The 19,162-nt window shown below is 40.6% G+C and overlaps 2 protein-coding genes across 13 annotated transcripts in view; one reads left to right on the forward strand and one right to left on the reverse strand.

Moving 5' to 3' along the window:
- Window positions 1–8,915: 8,915 nt before the first annotated feature.
- Window positions 8,916–14,601, reverse strand: MORN2 (MORN repeat containing 2). 4 transcript variants are annotated; one of them, XM_082356103.1, is made up of 7 exons: window positions 14,486–14,591; window positions 12,099–12,157; window positions 11,949–11,999; window positions 11,415–11,521; window positions 10,873–10,967; window positions 10,548–10,684; window positions 8,916–9,150 (listed from the first exon to the last, which is right to left on the reverse strand). In XM_082356103.1, the coding sequence occupies exons 5-7, from the start codon at window positions 10,918–10,920 to the stop codon at window positions 9,048–9,050; spliced, it is 288 nt and encodes a 95-aa protein (XP_082212229.1). In that variant the 5' UTR covers window positions 10,921–10,967; window positions 11,415–11,521; window positions 11,949–11,999; window positions 12,099–12,157; window positions 14,486–14,591; the 3' UTR covers window positions 8,916–9,047. The 4 variants fall into 4 exon arrangements, with proteins under 4 accessions (XP_082212229.1, XP_082212231.1, XP_082212230.1 ...); XM_082356105.1 differs by lacking the exon at window positions 10,873–10,967; XM_082356104.1 differs by lacking the exons at window positions 11,949–11,999; window positions 12,099–12,157 and having other exon boundaries at window positions 14,486–14,601.
- A 29-nt stretch (window positions 14,602–14,630) lies between these two features.
- Window positions 14,631–19,162, forward strand: part of DHX57 (DExH-box helicase 57) — a 60,028-nt gene continuing 55,496 nt past the window's right edge. For 2 of the 9 annotated variants that reach the window (XM_082356075.1, XM_082356077.1), the window contains exon 1: window positions 14,631–14,714. Coding sequence is in view for 3 of the 9 variants with exons in the window: in XM_082356073.1 (XP_082212199.1) it covers window positions 15,186–15,239 (54 nt within the window). In the remaining 6 variants the exon portion in view is untranslated. Of the gene's footprint in view, window positions 14,849–15,014; window positions 15,240–19,162 lie in introns of those variants that run through there. The other 7 variants (XM_082356079.1, XM_082356072.1, XM_082356076.1 and 4 more) reach the window with 7 other exon arrangements.

Here is a 19,162-nt window from a genome sequence, read left to right on the forward strand (position 1 = left end):
GTAGTATAACAAAAAATAAAAATAAAAAAGGATTTGGCAATGATATATTGAGAAATACAAATTTTCACAAGATTTTGAGGGAAGAAATATTATATAATATGGAAGTTATCTATTGCACGCACCATCTTGCGGGGGGTCAGTTTTGGAGAAATAGTTTCAGTAAAAACACTAGGGTTAGGGTCTTTATTGTAATTTTTAGTATGTAGCTGTCACGTACTGCTTTGGTAATTTCAAAATTATGTTATCTAAAAGGTAAAGAAGCTTTCTAGGCATAGAATATATGAGCACACACTGATCTACTTTTTAAATATTGAGATATAATTCACCTATGTCAGAGAGAAATTTTCCTCTACCCTTCTAGATTCTTCTGGCTGGTCTAAGAATTACAATGAATTTGACATGAGACAGATTAACAGCAGAAAATCAAACAAAAGTTTAATAATGTGGGAGAGAATCAGGAAAACTGAACAGCTCACTAAGATGGCCAAAGCTCTCCCTTAAAAACCGTATCAGCTAAAGACACAAGAGGTTGTTGAGGGTAGTGGTTTGGGACTTCAAAGGAGGGCAGTTCAAGTGGAGATGGAAACACAAATGCAAACCCTTGGTAAACAACCATTTGTTGGGCCCTGTAGAGACAATGCTACAGAGTGCACTCTGATCTCTAGGCCCTGCTCAGCTTCCCTGGCCACACCTAGCCTAAATTCTTTGCAGATACCTCTGGTGATACCTCTATTCTGGGAAGAGGTCCTTTATCTAAACTCTTTAGGCAGCTCAGGGGGGGAGGTAAAAAGAAAGACTTCAGGAGTCTTCTGTTTCTTAAAAATAATCTCCCTAAATTAATCCTCATGCCAGAGAGACACATTTTGGGGTGGCAAATTTTGCTCCCCTACACATAATATACATAAAATTTGCCCTTTTAATATGAACAATGCAGTGGTTTTTCATGTTCACAAGTTGTGCAACCACTAATTCTAGAACGTTTGCATCACCCCAAAGAGAAGCCCCATGCCTCCGAATTCCTCCTCCCTGGCAACCACTAATCTACTTCCTGTCTCTATGGATTTGCCTATTCTGGACATTTCACATAAAAGGCCGTATAATATGTGGCCTTTTGTGACTGGCTTCTTTCACTTAGTACAATGTTTTCAAGGTTGATTTATGTTAGAGCATGTGTCAATACTTCATTCCTTTTTATGGCTGAATAACATTCCATTGTACAGATATATCACATTTTATTTATCCATTTGTCAGTCGATGGACATCTGGGTTTTCAGTATTGGGCTGGTATGAATAGTGCTGTTGTAAACATTTGTATACAAGTCAATTTTCTTGGGTGCATACTTAGGAATTGCTGGGACATATGGTAATTATATGTCAACTTTTTTTTTTAAAGATTTATTTATTCATTTTATATTTTATTATTGCTGCGTTGGGTCTTTGTTGCTGCACACGGGCTTTCTCTGGTTGCGGCGAGCGGGGGCTACTCTTCGTTGCAGTGTGTGGACTTCACATCGCGGTGGCTTCTCTTGTTGCAGAGCACAGGCTCTAGGCGCGCGGGCTTCAGTAGTTGTGGCTTCTGGGCTCTAGAGCGCAGCCTCAGTAGTTGTGCACGGGCTTAGTTGCTCCACGGGATGTGGGATCTTCCCGGACCAGGGCTTGAACCCGTGTCCCCTGCATTGGCAGGCGGATTCTTAACCACTGCACCACCAGGGAAGTCCTATGTCAACTTTTTGAGAAACTGTTTTTGTTTTTTTTAATCAGTCATCAATTTTATACACATCATTGTATACATGTCAATCCCAATCTCCCAATTCAGCACACCACCATCCCCACCCCACCGCGGTTTTCCCCCTTGGTGTCCATACGTTTGTTCTCTACATCTGTGTCTCAACTTCTGCCCTGCAAACTGGTTCATCTGTACCATTTTTCTAGGTTCCACATACATGCGTTAATATACAATATTTGTTTTTCTCTTTCTGACTTACTTCACTCTGTATGACAGTCTCTAGATCCATCCACGTCTCAACAAATGACTCAATTTCGTTCCTTTTTATGGCTGAGTAATATTCCATTGTATATATGTACCACTTCTTCTTTATCCATTCGTCTGTCGATGGGCATTTAGGTTGCTTCCATGACCTGGCTATTGTAAATAGTGCTGCAAAGAACATTGGGGTGCATGTGTCTTTTTGAATTACGGTTTTCTGAGGGTATATGCCCAGTAGTGGGATTGCTGGATCATATGGTAATTCTATTTTTAGTTTTTTAAGGACCCTCCATATTGTTCTCCATAGTGGCTGTATCAATTTACATTCCCACCAACAGTGCAAGAGGGTTCCCTTTTCTCCATACCCTCTCCAGCATTTGTTGTTTGTAGATTTTCTGATGATGCCCATTCTAACTGGTGTGAGGTGATACCTCATTGTAGTTTTGATTTGCATCTGTCTAATAATTAGTGATGTTGAGCATCTTTTCATGTGCTTCTTGGCCATCTGTATGTCTTCTTTGGAGAAATGTCTATTTAGGTCTTCTGCCCATTTTTGGATTGGGTTGTTTGTTTCTTTAATATTGAGCTGCATAGGCTGTTTATATATTTTGGAGATTAATCCTTTGTCCGTTGATTCGTTTGCAAATATTCTCTCCCATTCTGAGGGTTGTCTTTTCGTCTTGTTTATGGTTTCCTTTGCTGTGCAAAAGCTTTGAAGTTTCATTAGGTCCCATTTGTTTATTTTTGTTTTTATTTCCATTACTCTAGGAGGTGGATCAAAAAAGATCTTGCTGTGATTTATGTCAAAGAGTGTTCTTCCTATGTTTTCCTGTAAGAGTTTTATAGTGTCCGGTCTTACATTTAGGTCTCGAATCCATTTTGAGTTTATTTTTGTGTATGGTGTTAGGGAGTATTCTAATTTCATTCTTTTACATGTAGCTGTCCAGTTTTCCCAGCACCACTTATTGAAGAGACTGTCTTTTCTCCATTGTATATCTTTGCCTCCTTTGTCATAGATTAGTTGACCATAGGTGCGTGGGTTTATCTCTGGGCTTTCTATCTTGTTCCATTGATCTATGTTTCTGTTTTTGTGCCAGTACCATATTGTCTTGATTACTGTAGCTTTGTAGTATAGTCTGAAGTCAGGGAGTCTGATTCCTCCAGCTCTGTTTTTTTCCCTCAAGACTGCTTTGGCTATTCGGGGTCTTTTGTGTCTCCATACAAAGTTTAAGATGATTTGTTCTAGTTCCGTAAAAAATGCCATTGGTAATTTGATAGGGATTGCATTGAATCTGTAGATTGCTTTGGGTAGTATAGTCATTTTCACAATATTGATTCTTCCAATCCAAGAACATGGTATATCTCTCCATCTGTTGGTATCATCTTTAATTTCTTTCATCAGTGTCTTACAGTTTTCTGCATACAGGTCTTTTGTCTCCCTAGGTAGGTTTATTCCTAGGTGTTTTATTCTTTTTGTTACAATGGTAAATGGGAGTGTTTCCATAATTTCTCTTTCAGATTTTTCATCATTAGTGTATAGGAATGCAAGAGATTTCTGTGCATTAATTTTGTATCCTGCAACTTTACTAAATTCATTGATCAGCTCTAGTAGTTTTCTGGTGGCATTTTTAGGATTCTCTATGTATAGTATCATGTCATCTGCAAACAGTGACAGTTTTACTTCTTTTCCAATTTGGATTCCTTTTATTTCTTTTCCTTCTCTGATTGCCGTGACTAAGACTTCCAAGACTATGTTGAATAATAGTGGTGAGAGTGGACATCCTTGTCTCGTTCCTGATCTTAGAGGAAATGCTTTCAGTTTTTCACCGTTGAGAATGATGTTTGCTGTGGGTTTGTCGTAGATGGCCTTTATTATGTTGAGGTAGGTTCCCTCTATGCCCACTTTCTGGAGAGTTTTTATCGTAAATGGGTGTTGAATTTTGTCAAAAGCTTTTTCTACATCTATTGAGATGATCATATGGTTTTTATTCTTCAATTTGTTAATATGGTGTATCACATTGATTGATTTGCATATATTGAAGAATCCTTGCATCCCTGGGATAAATCCCACTTGATCGTGGTGTATGATCCTTTTAATGTGTCATTGGATTCTGTTTGCTAGTATTTTGTTGAGGATTTTTGCATCTATGTTCATCAGTGATATTGGCCTGTAGTTTTCTTTCTTTGTGACATCTTTGTCTGGTTTTGGTATCAGGGTGATGGTGGCCTCGTAGAATGAGTTGGAGAGTGTTCCTCCCTCTGCAGTATTTTGGAAGAGTTTGAGAAGGATAGGTGTTAGCTCTTCTCTAAATGTTTGATAGAATTCGCCTGTGAAGCCATCTGGTCCTGGGCTTTTGTTTTTTGGAAGATTTTTAATCACAGTTTCAATTTCAGTGCTTGTGATTGGTCTGTTCATATTTTCTATTTCTTCCTGGTTCAGTCTCGGTAGGTTGTGCATTTCTAAGAATCTGTCCATTTCTTCCAGGTTGTCCATTTTATTGGCATAGAGTTGCTTGTAGTAATCTCTCATGATCGTTTGTATTTCTGCAGTGTCAGTGGTTACTTCTCCTTTTTCATTTCTAATTTTATTGATTTGAGTCCTCTCCCTCTTTTTCTTGATGAGTCTGGCTAATGGCTTATCAATTTTGTCTATCTTCTCAAAGAACCAGCTTTTAGTTTTATTGATCTTTGCTATTGTTTTCTTTGTTTCTATTTCATTTATTTCCGCTCTGATCTTTATGATTTCTTTCCTTCTGCTAACTTTGGGTTTTGTTTGTTCTTCTTTCTCTAGTTCCTTTAGGTGTAAGGTTAGATTGTTTGCTAGAGATTTTTCTTGTTTCTTTAGGTAGGCTTGTATAGCTGTAAACTTCCCTCTTAGAACTGCTTTTGCTGCATCCCATAGGTTTTGGATCGTCGTGTTTTCATTGTCATTTGTCTCTAGGTATTTTTTGATTTCCTCTTTGATTTCTTCAGTGATCTCTTGGTTATTTAGTAATGTATTGTTTAGCCTCCATGTGTTTGTGCTTTTCACATTTTTTTCCCTGTAATTCATTTCTAATCTCATAGCATTATGGTCGGAAAAGATGCTTGATATGATTTCAATTTTCTTAAATTTACTGAGGCTTGATTTGTGACCCAAGATGTGATCTATCCTGGAGAATGTTCCGTGCGCACTTGAGAAGAAAGTGTAATCTGCTGTTTTTAGATGGAATGTCCTATAAATATCAATCAAATCTATCTGGTCTATTGTGCCATTTAAAACTTGTGTTTCCTTATTTATTTTCATTTTGGATGATCTGTCCATTGGTGTAAGTGAGGTGTTAAAGTCCACCACTATTATTGTGTTACTGTCGATTTCCTCTTTTATAGCTGTTAGCAGTTGTCTTATGTATTGAGGTGCTCCTATGTTGGGTGCATATATATTTATAATTGTTATATCTTCTTCTTGGATTGATCCCTTGATCATTACGTAGTGTCCTTCCTTGTCTCTTGTAACATTCTTTATTTTAAAGTCTATTTTATCTGATATGAGTATTGCTACTCCAGCTTTCTTTTGATTTCCATTTGCATGGAATATCTTTTTCCATCCCCTCACTTTCAGTCTGTATGTGTCCCTAGGTCTGAAGTGGGTGTCTTGTAGACAGCATATGTATGGGTCTTGTTTTTGTATCCATTCAGCAAGCCTGTGTCTTTTGGTTGGAGCATTTAATCCATTCACGTTTAAGGTAATTATCGATATGTATGTTCCTATGACCATTTTCTTAATTGTTTTGGGTTTGTTTTTGTAGGTCCTTTTCTTCTCTTGTGTTTCCCACTTAGAGAAGTTCCTTTAGCATTTGTTGTCGAGCTGGTTTGGTGGTGCTGAATTCTCTTAGCTTTTGCTTGTCTGTAAAGCTTTTGATTTCTCCATCAAATCTAAATGAGATCCTTGCCAGGTAGAGTAATCTTGGTTGTAGGTTCTTCCCTTTCATCACTTTAAGTATATCATGCCACTCCCTTCTGGCTTGTAGAGTTTCTGCTGAGAAATCAGCTGTTAACCTTATGGGAGTTCCCTTGTATGTTATTTGTCGTTTTTCCCTTGCTGCTTTCAGTAATTTTTCTTTGTCTTTAATTTTTGCCACTTTGATTACTATGTGTCTCAGCGTGTTTCTCCTTGGGTTTCTCCTGTATGGGACTCTCTGCGCTTCCTGGACTTGGGTGGCTATTTCCTTTCCCATGTTAGGGAAGTTTTCGATTATAATCTCTTCAAATATTTTCTCTGGTCCTTTCTCTCTCTCTTCTCCTTCTGGGACCCCTATAATGCGAATGTTGTTGTGTTTAATGTTGTCCCAGAGGTCTCGTAGGCTGTCTTCATTTCTTTTCATTCTTTTTTCTTTATTCTGTTCCGTGGCAGTGAATTCCACCATTCTGTCTTCCAGGTCAGTTATCCGTTCTTCTGCCTCAGTTATTCTGCTATTGATTCCTTCTAGTGTAGTTTTCATTTCAGTTATTGTATTGTTCATCTCTGTTTGTTTGTTCTTTAATTCTTCTAGGTCTTTGTTAAACATTTCTTGCATCTTCTCGATCTTTGCCTCCATTCTTATTCCGAGGTCCTGGATCATCTTCACTATCATTATTCTGAATTCTTTTTCTGGAAGGTTGCCTATCTCCACTTCATTTAGTTGTTTTTCTGGGGTTTTATCTTGTTCCTTCATCTGGTATGTAGCCCTCTGCCTTTTCATCTTGTCTGTCTTTCTGTCAATGTGGTTTTTGTTCCACAGGCTGCAGGATTGTAGTTTTTCTTGCTTCTGCTGGCTGCCCTCTGGTGTTTCAGGCTATCTAAGAGACTTGATGGGAGGCTCTGGTGGTGGGTAGAGCTGACTGTTGCTGTGGTGGTCAGAGCTCTGTAAAACTTTAATCCACTTGACTGTTGATGGGTGGGGCTGGGTTCCCTCCCTGTTGGTTGTTTTGCCTGAGGCAACCCAACACTGGAGCCTACCTGGGCTCTTTGGTGGGGCTAATGACAGACTCTGGGAGAGGTCACGCCAAGGAGTACTTCCCAGAACTTCTGCTGCCAGTGTCCTTGTCCCCACGGTGAAACAGAGCCACCCCCCGCCTCTTTAGGAGACCTTCCAACACTAGCAGGTAGGTCTGGTTCAGTCTCCCCTGGGGTCACTGTTCCTTCCCCTGGGTCCCAATGCGCACGCTATTTTGTGTGCGCCCTCCAAGAGTGGGGTCTCTGTTTCCCCCAGTCCTGTCGGAGTCCTGCAATCAATTCCCGCTAGGCTTCAAAGTCATTCTCTAGGAATTCCTCCTCCCGTTGCCAGACCCCCAGGTTGGGAAGCCTGACATGGGGCTCAGAACCTTCACTCCAGTGGGTAGACTTCTGTGGTATAAGTGTTCGCCAGTCTGTGAGTCACCCACCCAGCAGTTATGGGATTTGATTTTACTCTGATTGCACCCCTCCTACCGTCTCATTGTGGCTTCTCCTTTGCCTTTGGATGTGCGGTATCTTTTTTGGTGAGTTCCAGTGTCTTCCTGTCGATGATTGTCCAGCAGCTAGTTGTGATTCTGGTGTTCTCACAAGAGGGAGTGAGAGCACATCCTTCTACTCCACCATCTTGGTTAATCCTCGAGAAACTGTTTTCCTCAGTGGCTGTACCATTTTTCATTCCCACCAGAAATATTTGAGGTTTCCAATTTCTCCACATCCTTGCCAATCTTTATTATATCTTTTTAAATATAGCCATCCTAGAGATTGGGAAGTGGTATCTTTTTTTTTTTTTTAGTATTTATTTGGTTGTGCCAGGTCTTAGTTGTGGCAGGCAGGCTCCTTAGTTGTGGCACATGGGCTCCTTAGTTGTGGTAGGCAGGATCCTTAGTTGTGGCATGTGAACTCTTAGTTGCAGCATGCACATGGGATCTAGTTCTCTGACCAGGGATCGAACCCAGGCCCCCTGCATTGGAAGCACGGAGTCTTAACCACTACGCCACCAGGGAAGTCCCGGGAAGTGGTATCTTATTGTGGGTTTAATTTGCATTTCCCTAAAGAGTAATGATGTCTTTCATTTGCTTATCAGACATTTGTATATCTTCTTTGAAGAAATGTCTATGCAAATCCTTTGTCCATATTTAAACTGGGTTGTCTTTTTATTTATATATATTTATATATGAGTTCTGTATACTGAAAACTAAACCTTTACCTGATATATGATTTGCAAATATTTTCTCCCATTCTGTGGATTGTTCTTTCATTTTCTTGATAGTTTCCTTTAACACATAAGATATACTTTTTTTATATATATAAATTTATTTCATTTTTGGCTGCGTTGGGTCTTCATTGCTGCACGTGGGCTTTCTCTAGTTGCGGTGAGCAGGGGCTACTCTTCATTGTGGTGCGCGGGCTTCTCATCGCAGTGGCTTCTCTTGCTGTAGAGCACAGGCTCTAGGTGCGCGGGCTTCAATAGTTGTGGCTCACGGGCTGTAGAGCGCAGGCTCAGTAGTTGGGGTGCACGGGCTTAGCTGCTCCGCGGCATGTGGGATTTTCCCAGAACAGGGCTCAAACCCTTGTCCCCTGCGTTGGCAGGCGGATTCTTAACCACTGCACCACTAGGGAAGCCCAGATATACTCTTTAAAGATGACAAAACTCAGGCACAGGATTGGAAATTGACTTTGTCAAGATCTGCATAGTTTTTCTTAAAATGAGCAAACTCTCAATTGAATCACGTAATTTACTTTCTTTATTTTCTTTATTTTCTTTCTTTTTTTCCCCCCCTCTTTTTTGGCCACACTGTGTGGCATGCAGGATCTTAGTTCCTGGATCAGGTATCGAACCTGCGCCCCCTGCAGTGGAAGCACGGAGTCTTAACCACTGGACCGCCAGGGCAGTCCCTACATAATTTATTTTAAACTAATTATAAGATGATCAAAAGAAAGTTCAAAAAAGCATAAATGAGTGATGTTTTTATTGGCAAAATTACAATATATAGGCAGTGTATGAAGTTACTGCAGATGACATTTAGTTGTTTTCCTTACAACTAAAAGCTTCAACTACCACATTAAAACTTCAATGCAGAGTATCTACATGTGGAGCTTTAGCCTCAGGCCTGGAGCAGCTGTGAAATGAAAGTTACCACACCATTCTAGTCCTTGGATATCAGTATATTGTCCTTCACCTTCCACCCTGCAATAGTAAAAAATAAGTGTGTTCATCAACCAAGACCCAAAATTTATGGTCCAGATATGATTGTCCAGTATATTAGATACAATGTCTGAAGAATTATATCTTTCCACTATCAAATTTTGGCTTAAAACCTGACATCCTGCTTTCATATCCTACAAAAAAAAAAATTACTATTCCAAACAAATTTTGTCATTATACAAATTTTGGTGTCTAAGATTTTAGGATTACATATGCTTAGTTTAGACCAAAACAGTCAAAAAGTGAAAAGTTTATATTGGTTATCTGGCTTAATTAGTTCATTCATTTATTCAACAAATGTTTATTGACCTTCAACTATGTTTGAGGTGCTATGCTCTATGCTGGTGTTTTCTGGACTCTTCAGAGTGGTGAAAATGCACTTCACATAACCAAACAGACCTTTATCCCATGGGTTAGAGTTTTCTCCCTTTATTAACATCAGTGGGAAAAGTTTATATGCTGTCATCACAGACTTGGCATCAGAATAGGTGAACACTTTCTACCCTCCTCAATATGTATCAACCACTGCATAACAATTAGGTTGCATTTTCAATTCTGGAAATAATAAAGGGGTAGTTATAAATGAACCATGAACCTCTGGATGACACGGCATGGTATTTGGTGTGAGGATTAAGCTTGTAAAGATACATGGTGGAGGGTAGGGGTAGGGATTTGGATGAAGGTGGTCAAAAGGTACAAACTTCCAGTTACAAGATAAATAAGGTACTAGGGATGTGATGTACAACATGATAAATATAATTAACACTGCTGTATGTTATATGTAAAAGTTGTTAAGAGAGAAAATCCTTAGTTCTCATCACAAGGAAAAATATTTTTTTCTTTTTCTTTTATTTTGTGTCAATGTGAGGTGATGAATGTTCACTACACTTACTGTGGTCATCACTTCATCATGTACCTAAGTCGAATCATTATGCTGTACACCTTGAATTTATACAGCGCTGTATGTCTATTATATCTCAAACTGGAAGAAAAAATAAAATCTAAAACTAAAAAAAAGTTTATCAAGATATTTCAAGTGAAAATAATTTTTGGCCTAAATTTTCTCAATAATTGCAACAAGCTTTCCATTTCCAATATGACTGCAAAAAGTTCTATAGGAACAGAAGTCAAGAGGAAATAAATGAAAAGTCTAATAGATTATCACCAAGAATGATATTTTCTTTTGGAGGCTCATGATGGCCTTAGCCTCTCTTATAACACTTTTTTCCCCAACATATAACCCAAATTTTCCAAAATATATTATAAATATATTTTAACTAAATACATTACAAAAGAAATTTAGCATTAACTAAATTTTTAAGCAAATGTGCCTGAAAAGGCTCTTTTAGAACTACAATGACATTTTATTTTAAACTTACCTATTTTCATTGAAATTTCCAGTGTACTTTGCCCCAGTTGGGAATGTATAAGTCCCCAGTCCATGAAACATATTGTCCTTAAAGTGTCCTTCATATACTGCTCCTGAAAAATGCTCAAGTCTTCCAAAACCATTCATCTGTTTGTAACAAAGGAAATTACCTCAGTAACTAATCTTCAGTTCCCTAGAACATTTCAAAAATGTACACATATGTCTATCATCTACTTTGTTATTATTTAATCTATCATTGTATCATCCTTTATTTTCACAAAAATAAGATAACATTTTATCATTGTCCTTTGTATGTATCTCTCTGTGAAACTCACCAAGTCAATGTTTCTGATCGGGGGCACTTGAACATCTTGGGGGTCCATGATGATAATAACAGGGGTCCTCAAGATACCTTGACTATATCAAAAAGCTTAAAGGACACCCAGTTTAGTTAGCCCAGAAATGGCACAAAGAAGTTGTTAAGAACAAAAATTTGTATTCAGGCAGACCCGAGAACACATTTTTATTTCATCACTTACTAGCTGGGCAAGAAATCTGAGCCTGATTTCCCTCAATTGTAAAATAGGAACATTAATGGTATCTGACTCGTGAGGCTGCTATGAGGATTCAATGAGAAAATTATGTAATGAGTTCACTTTGCTCAATGAATAGGAAATAAGAAAGATGATAATGATGATAATTAGCTCTCTGCATGAGTTTAATACTATTCTTATTTCATATATGTTAAATATAATCATTTGTTATTTTTATTGCATGGTCTACTCATATGTGTTTTTTGATTAATGGTGAAATGCCTGGAACCATTTAACCAATAGAGTTACTTATCCACTGTCAATGTTCAAAACAACAATAATACCTTGTCATCTTTCCAGCTTCCTGTGTAGACAATCCCATTAGGAGTGGTATGAATACCTATTCCATTTCTCTCAAAGATTCCAGAAGATGTTCTTGTACAATCCCCATCTAAACAAGAGAGAAATACTGAAGATTATAAAAGGGAACCCTGTTTGACTAAGTAATAAAATAGTTATGTTCAGGCTTAATCAGAACTGCATCCCGTATGGGTCTCTTTGGCTTCCTAGCACTGAAATTGATGAGACCAGAGATGAGGAGCTCCATGGACCTAGGTCTTGTAATCATTGACACTCAGGGGCCCACAAGATTGACATATGGCTATGGCCCTTCCATAGCTTTCCAAGGCACACTGTCTATACATAACATTAGAGTTTAGATTTAAAATCTGTTCCTCCATTAGTATTTCTATGTTATTTTGTTTAATGGAGTTAATATCTCAGTAGTAGTTTTATAAAGTGTAACAGTCTCAGTTTTGTACCCTTAAGCTATTTAATTTTAGTCTATATAGAAAAAAGTAATTGAAATGTATGCTTACCATACTTGTCTCCATTTGGAAATATAAAGTTTATCTTAAATACTTCTGGAGCTGTTTTAAAAGATTTCAGAAAAGTCGCATAAGCGTAAATATTTTTACATCGTAAGACCTATAACATATTTGCTTCAAGAGCTAACCAAATAGACTCACTTCATATGATCACAAGCATATCATGATTACTTGGCATTTCCATAGTCTAGTGTAGGGTCCTGGGGAAATAAATGATTTTGTCTAGATGATCAATTTTTACTTGTTTATTATAACAGCTTTATTTATTTATTTTTTTTAAAAGCACTTTTCTTTTTTATAGCTACTTTATTTATTTATTTTATTTTATTTTTGGCTGTGTTGGGTCTTCGGTTCATGCGAGGGCTTTCTCTAGTTGAGGTAAGTGGGGGCCACTCTTCATCGCGGTGCGGGGACCGCTCTTCATCGCGGTGCGCGGGCCTTTCACTATCGCGGCCCCTCCTGTCGCGGGGCACAGGCTCCAGACGCGCAGGCTCAGTAGTTGTGGCTCACGGGCCCAGCTACTCCGTGGCATGTGGGATCTTCCCAGACCAGGGCTCGAACCCGTGTCCCCTGCATTAGCAGGCAGATTCTCAACCATTGCGCCACCAGGGAAGCCCTATAACAGCTTTATTAATATATCATTCACATACCACCAAAGTTACCCTTTAAAAGTATACAAAATTCATTTTTTTTTTAGCATACTCAGAGTTGTGTAACTGTCACCACAATCTAATTTTTCAATATTTTAATCACCCCCAAAAGAAATCCTGTACATATTAGCAGTTACTCTCCATTACCCTAAAACTCACCCAACCCCTGGCAACCACTAATCTACTCTCTGTCTCTATGTACTGGTGTATTCTAGATAGTTCGTAGAAATGGAATCATACAATATGTGGTCCTTTGTGATTAGCTTCTTTTACTTAGCTTCAAGGTTCATCCATGTTGTAGCATGTATCAGTATTTCACCACTTTTTATTGCCAAATAGTCCATGCTACAAAAATAGCGCATTGTGTTTATCTATTCATCAGTTGATGGCCAGTTGGGTTGTTTCCAGTTTTGGCTGTTATGAATAATGCTATGAACATTCATGTATAATTTTTTGTGTGGACATATGTTTTTATTTCTCTTGGGTATATGATCTATTGATTGTCTCACAGAGGTAAGGTAGAGTGAACAATCTCTGATTTGGCAGTGGAAGGAAATAGAAAATAAAGAAAGATAGTAAGTGAGAAGGGGTGGGGGAGGGAGTGGGGTCCAAACAGAATGAGATTGGAATGGAGACCAGGTGAAAAAGGGACAAAGACAACCGCAGGCCTGGGGGATGGCGGGTGGGGTGGAATCTATGCCTCAGAGCCCTGGGACATTTAGTGGACTAAAACATTAGAAACTAATTTTTGCCAATACTGAAGAAAACGTATGTGAAGATAAGTAAACTATAACTTCTAGGACAATAGTCTACTAGAATGTTACTCAAAGTGTGGCCATCCATTAGAATCATCTGGGATGCTTTACAAGTTCCTACGCCCTTCCACACTGCTGAATCAGAATCTCTGTGGGTGGGACAAGAGAACTGATCTTTTTAATTGAAAAATTAATGAGTGACAGTTGAGAAAGGCTGAAAGCGCATCCCCTCTGAGGAAACAGAGCTAATAACACAATAGGTAGAAGACTTAAACATCATCAGAGAGAAAGGGAGGGTATAGCAGCCTTGAGACAGGAGCGGATGCTTATGAAAAAATAATTAGCAATCTAGGAAATGAATAATATAATTGTTGAAATAAACCTCTTTAGGCTGAATAGCAGAATGAATACTGTTGAAAAGTAAATTAGTGAACTGGAACACAAGGTTGAAAATTTTTCCCAGAAAGAGGCATAAAGGAAAACAGAGATATCACCTGACAAGGCCTTTCATATCTCCCCTCACCCCCAGACTCCTCCAGGAGCCCCCAGGAGGTCTATCCCTAGTGTAGTACTTAGGGCCCTATTAAAATAACGCTTTTGTGCCGGAGTCCCTTCTCACACTCCACTCCTCTGGGTCAGGATCACGGATTAGTTAAATCTCTTTTCCCACCCTAGTGTCCAGCTCAGTGCTTAGTACTTACTGGTAGGAACTGAATGAGTGGCACTTGGGAAGCAATCTTTAAAGGCTTACGAAGCAGAGCACTAGACGTGATCATACAAGAAACCGAACTGTTTCAATTGCCCTTAAATGGTTCCACATCCGAAACTTTGGACAGTTAGAGCTAGAGGGAGGGAACCTAAGGGATCGAGACTGGCCAAGAGAGGAAACTGAAACCAGAGACGCTGGCACTTCCCTAAGGTGTCGCAACAGCGAATCGACGGCCGAATGAGAGCTAGAATCCAGGTCTCCAGATTCCCACAGCACGGGTTCTCCGCGCCCACATCCCACCAGCTGTGTAGACGCTCAGGAAATATGTCACACCCGTACCGGAGTTGCCAGGGGCCGAGCTCCGGCTCAGTGCGAGTTCTACTTAAAGGGGCGTTGGGAGGGTGGGACACTCACTCGACACAGGGGTGCTGGAGAGATTTTCTGGACTCTGCGATTCCCCCTGGGCCGCCAGCTCTGTGGCCTGGAGGGAAGGAAGCAGTATCTCAGCGCAGACTGCGACTTGGTTGCTAGGGCGACCAGGCACCTCTCACCCGGAAGCGAATAGACAAGGGCCCGAGGTTGAGCCAATCAGAAGGCGCCAGGGCTGGGCCGCTGCAGCTGGGCCGCTGCGGAGCCGCTCCAGGTGAGGTCCCGGTGGGTGGCGGCGCCCGGCTGGGGCCTTGGCCGCTGGGCGCCGCGTCCTAACAGACGCCCCGGGAAGCAGCGCTGCGAGCCCGGGGCGGCCTCCCCTGCCGCGTGTGAGAGATGTATTTCCGTGTGTGTGGTCTGCGCGTCGCCCTAGTAGTCAGTGTGCGGACCCTTCTACCGACTCCCTGTCCCGGAGTGGTCAGGGTCTGAGGAGCCTCCCGGCCCGGTGGGATACAGCCTGTCTGGCTGGGGCCGGTGAGCCTGGAGCATTAGGATCCCAGGCCCTGGGACCGGGCCCGGCGGGAGTCGGCAGCTGAGGCTGTCCACGCTCAGGCTGGAGGCGGGGGAGCTGAATTCAGGCTCGGAGCGGGATAAAGGGTGGAATTGGAGGGGCTCAGGTTTCGTTTCCTGTCTCTGTCTCCATCACCAATGGGTGGCTATTTGGGGAGAGGATTTGCTGCGATGTATGCTGGAAGAAAGGTACCAGGTCTGGGTATCTGCAAGGAGCTGGATATATGGGGTGAGTCAGAGATTTGCCTAGGAGGGCAATGGCTTGTGGTCAGTTTTCAGCGCCCAGCTTGGTGATTCTGTTCCTGGGAGCCAAACTTGGATGTGAAACAAAGGATACTCTTCCAGCCAAACTTAGGTTCCTGTGTCCACGGTGAACAAAGATAGTTGGAATCTTCCCAGACTAAATGGATTTATGATGTTTTGGCATCTTGTGGGCCTACCTGGCCGGGAAGAAACTGCCATTCCCAGGGCTAGCTAATTAACAATTAACCTGTGAACACGCCTTTCATATGCAAAACAACCAATCCTGCATCCTTACTTTCAACCACCTCCTTTGTCTAACCACCAGGCTAGTAGTTCCCCTGCCCTAAATCAGACTGGGGCCAGGTACCCTATGCCTCAGAGTCTGTGGGAATTACTCAAACTAGCCAATCCTAAACTGATTACCCTGCCCGGCCTCGCCTTTCCCGTGAAAAACCCAAGAAAGGCTACAGCCTATGCCTTACTCTTGTTCCTTTCTGCCTCCTCCTGGCACTGGTGCTTCCCTCTGTGGCCCACCGTGGCATGGCATGCCTCTCCTTTCTAGGGGAGCTGTAAATAACATTAAACTTTTCTTTCAGTGGTATTGATCTCTCTGTGTCAGCACTCAGTCACCTTTACAAATTAAGACCCAGGCACAAATCACAGGGGGGGATGGCTTAACAGTAAGTTTTGTTGTTTTGTTTTCTTGTTTTATTTATTTATTTAGCTGCATCAGGTCTTAGTTGTGGCACATGGGATCTTTCGTTGTGGCGTGTGGGGTCAGTAGTTGTGGCACATGGGCTTAGTTGCCCCGTGGCATGTGGGATCTTAGTTCCCTGACCAGGGATTGAACCCGTGTGCCCTGCATTGGAAGGTGGATTCTTTTTTTTTTTTTTTTTTAATAAATTTATTTTTGGCTGTGTTGGGTCTTCATTGCTGCGCGTGGCTTTCTCTAGTTGTGGCGAACGGGGGCTACTCTTCGTTGCGGTGTGCGGGCTTCTCACTGCGGTGGCTCCTCTTGTTGTGGAGCACGGGCTCTAGGTGCAGTGGGCTTCAGTAGTTGTGGCACATGGGCTCTAGAGTGCAGGCTCAGTAGTTGTGGTGCACGGGCTTAGTTGCTCCACGGCATGTGGGATCTTCCTGGACCAGGGCTTGAACCCTTGTCACCTGCATTGGCAGGTGGACTCTCAACCACTGCGCCACCAGGGAAGCCCTGGAAGGTGGATTCTTAATCACTGGACCACCAGGGAAGTCCCAACACTAAGTTTTGAATTGAAGATACAAAGTACATGTTTGGGGGGTAAGAGGGAAATATGGGGGAAAGAATTTCAGCTTTGGAGTCGAATGGATTGTTTCAAACCCTGGCTCCAGACTTTGCTTCTATAGTTGGTGACATTAGACAAGTCATGTAATTTATCTGTTACTCTAGTTTCCTCTGCTATAAAATATAGAAAATAATATTTAACTTACAGGAGTTTTAGAGAAGTAAATGAAAAATCTTACCTTTCCCCTCAATGCAGACTTGTATTTCCAACTATTAATACCTTCTACATATCTCCATTTGAATATCTAGAAGACATCTCAAATGTAACATTCATTCTGAACTTGTGACACTCCCCGTATCTTTTCCTCCCCACTATTCCCATTTTGATCACATGGCTGAGCACAGGACCCCTATTCACCTAGTTAATCTAGGCCCTAAAATCTTACAGTAATTCTAGACACTTCTCTCTCATACCTTGCATCTAATTCATCTACTGTTAAAATACATTGAGAATCTATGGCCACTTTTCAGCTCCACTTGCTCCCACCCTAGTCCATCTCACTGTGTTTTGTTTGTTTGTTTGTTTTGTTTTTTATCTCCAGACTGAACAACTGCAGTAGTTTCTAACTGGCCTCCTGGTTCTCCTCACCTCCCTAAAGACTTTTTATTCTTCACAAAACAGCTAGAGTAATTTTTTTTTTTTTACTTTTTTCTAGATAATTTTAATGTAAATCTGAAGTTTTAAAAAATTTTTATTTTCTATTGGAGTATATTTGATTAACAGTGTTGTGTTAGTTTCAGGTGTACAGCAAAGTGATTCAGTTATATATATATATATATACACGTATCTATTCTTTTTCAAATTCTTTTCCCATTTAGGTTATTACAGAATATTGAGCAGAGTTCCCTGTGCTATACAGTAAGTCCTTGTTGGTTACCTATTTTATCTTATTTTATTTTTTACAGACTTTATTGATGCGGACCATTTTTAAAGTCTTTATTGAATTTGTTACAATATTGCTTCCGTTTTATGTTTTGGTTTTTTGGCTGCGAGGCATGTGAGATCTTAGCTCCCCAACCAGGGATCAAACCCACACCCCCTGCATTGGAAGGTGAAGTCTCAACCACTGGATGGCCGGGAAGTCCCTGGTTATCTATTTTAAATACAGCAGTGTGTATATGTCAATCCCAAGCTCCCAGTCTATCCCTCCCCCCAACCCTTCCCTCCTGGTAACCATAAGTTTGTTCTCTAAGGCTGTGATGTTCTCTAAGTCTGTGAGTCTGTTTCTGTTTTGTAAATAAGTTCATTTGTATCTTTTTTTTTTAAGATTCCGCATATAAGCCATATCATTTATTTGTCTTTCTCTGTCTGACTTACTTCACTTACTATGGTAATCTCCAGGTCCATCCATGTTGCTGCAAATGGCATTATTTCATTCTTTTTTTTTTTTAATATTTATTTATTTGCTTATCTGGCTGTGCTGGGTCTTAGTTGTAGCACATGGGATCTTCGTTGCAGCATGTGGGATCTTTAGTTGCGGCATGTGAGATCTTTAGCTGTGACATGTGGGCTCTTTTAGTTGCAGCATGCAGGCTCTTAGTTGCAGCATGCAGGATCTAGTTCCCTGACCAGGGATCGAACTCGGACCCCCTGCGTTGGGAGCACGGAGTCTTAACGACTAGACCACCAGGGGAGTCCCCTACGTTATTTCATTCTTTTTAATGGCTGAGTAATATTCCATTATATATGTGTACCACATCTTCTTTATCCATTCATCTGTCGATAGACATTTAAGTTGCTTTCATGTCTTGGCTATTGTAAACAGTGCTGCAGTGAACATTGGGGTGCCTGTATCCTTTCTAACCATGTTTTTCTATGGATATATGCCCAGTGGTGGGATTGTGGGATCATATGGTAGCTCTATTTTTAGTTTTTTAAGGAACCTCCATGCTGTTCTCCATAGTGGCTCTACCAATTTACATTCCCACCAACAGTGTAGGAGGGTTCCCTTTTTAAAGTAATTGTTTTAAAACCTAAGTCAGTCATACCAAGCTTTTGCCTCTGCTCTCTAGTGACTTTCTGTTATATTTAGAATAAAATTCAAAGTTCTTCCCAGGACCTACATGGCCGTCTACTTTCTGACCTCATCTCCTTTGCTCACTATATTGCAGACCCACCAGACTCCTTACTGTTCATCCAGCCCAGTGCATTGAAGATGTTCTGGACTTGGCCCCTTTTCACCTACTGTTGCTTCTGCTTACAATGTACTGTTCACAAATATTTCATGACTCATTTTCTGAATGTTCAGGTGTCTGCTCAATATGATCAGAAAGATGGCCACTCTAACTCGACCGCTCTATCTAAAATAACACTCTCAGAGTTTTTCATTTTCTTCATAGCACTTAACTGATATTATGTATTTATTTATTGTCTGTCTTACTCTCTAGAGGATAAGCTTCATGAGGCAGGAACTTTTGTTGTCTTTGCTGTTATATCCCTAGGACTTGGCACATAATAAGTGCTTAATAAATATTTGTGGAATGAATAAATAAATGAATGAATCTCCATTCTCATATCAGTCATTTATTCAACCTTCAGCCATTCTTCAAATACATATTGAATTTCTTCTATATGCCAGACACTGAGT

This window comes from Balaenoptera borealis (genome assembly GCF_965194805.1).
Source record: "Balaenoptera borealis genome assembly, chromosome: 15".
Taxonomy (NCBI): domain Eukaryota; kingdom Metazoa; phylum Chordata; class Mammalia; order Artiodactyla; family Balaenopteridae; genus Balaenoptera; species Balaenoptera borealis.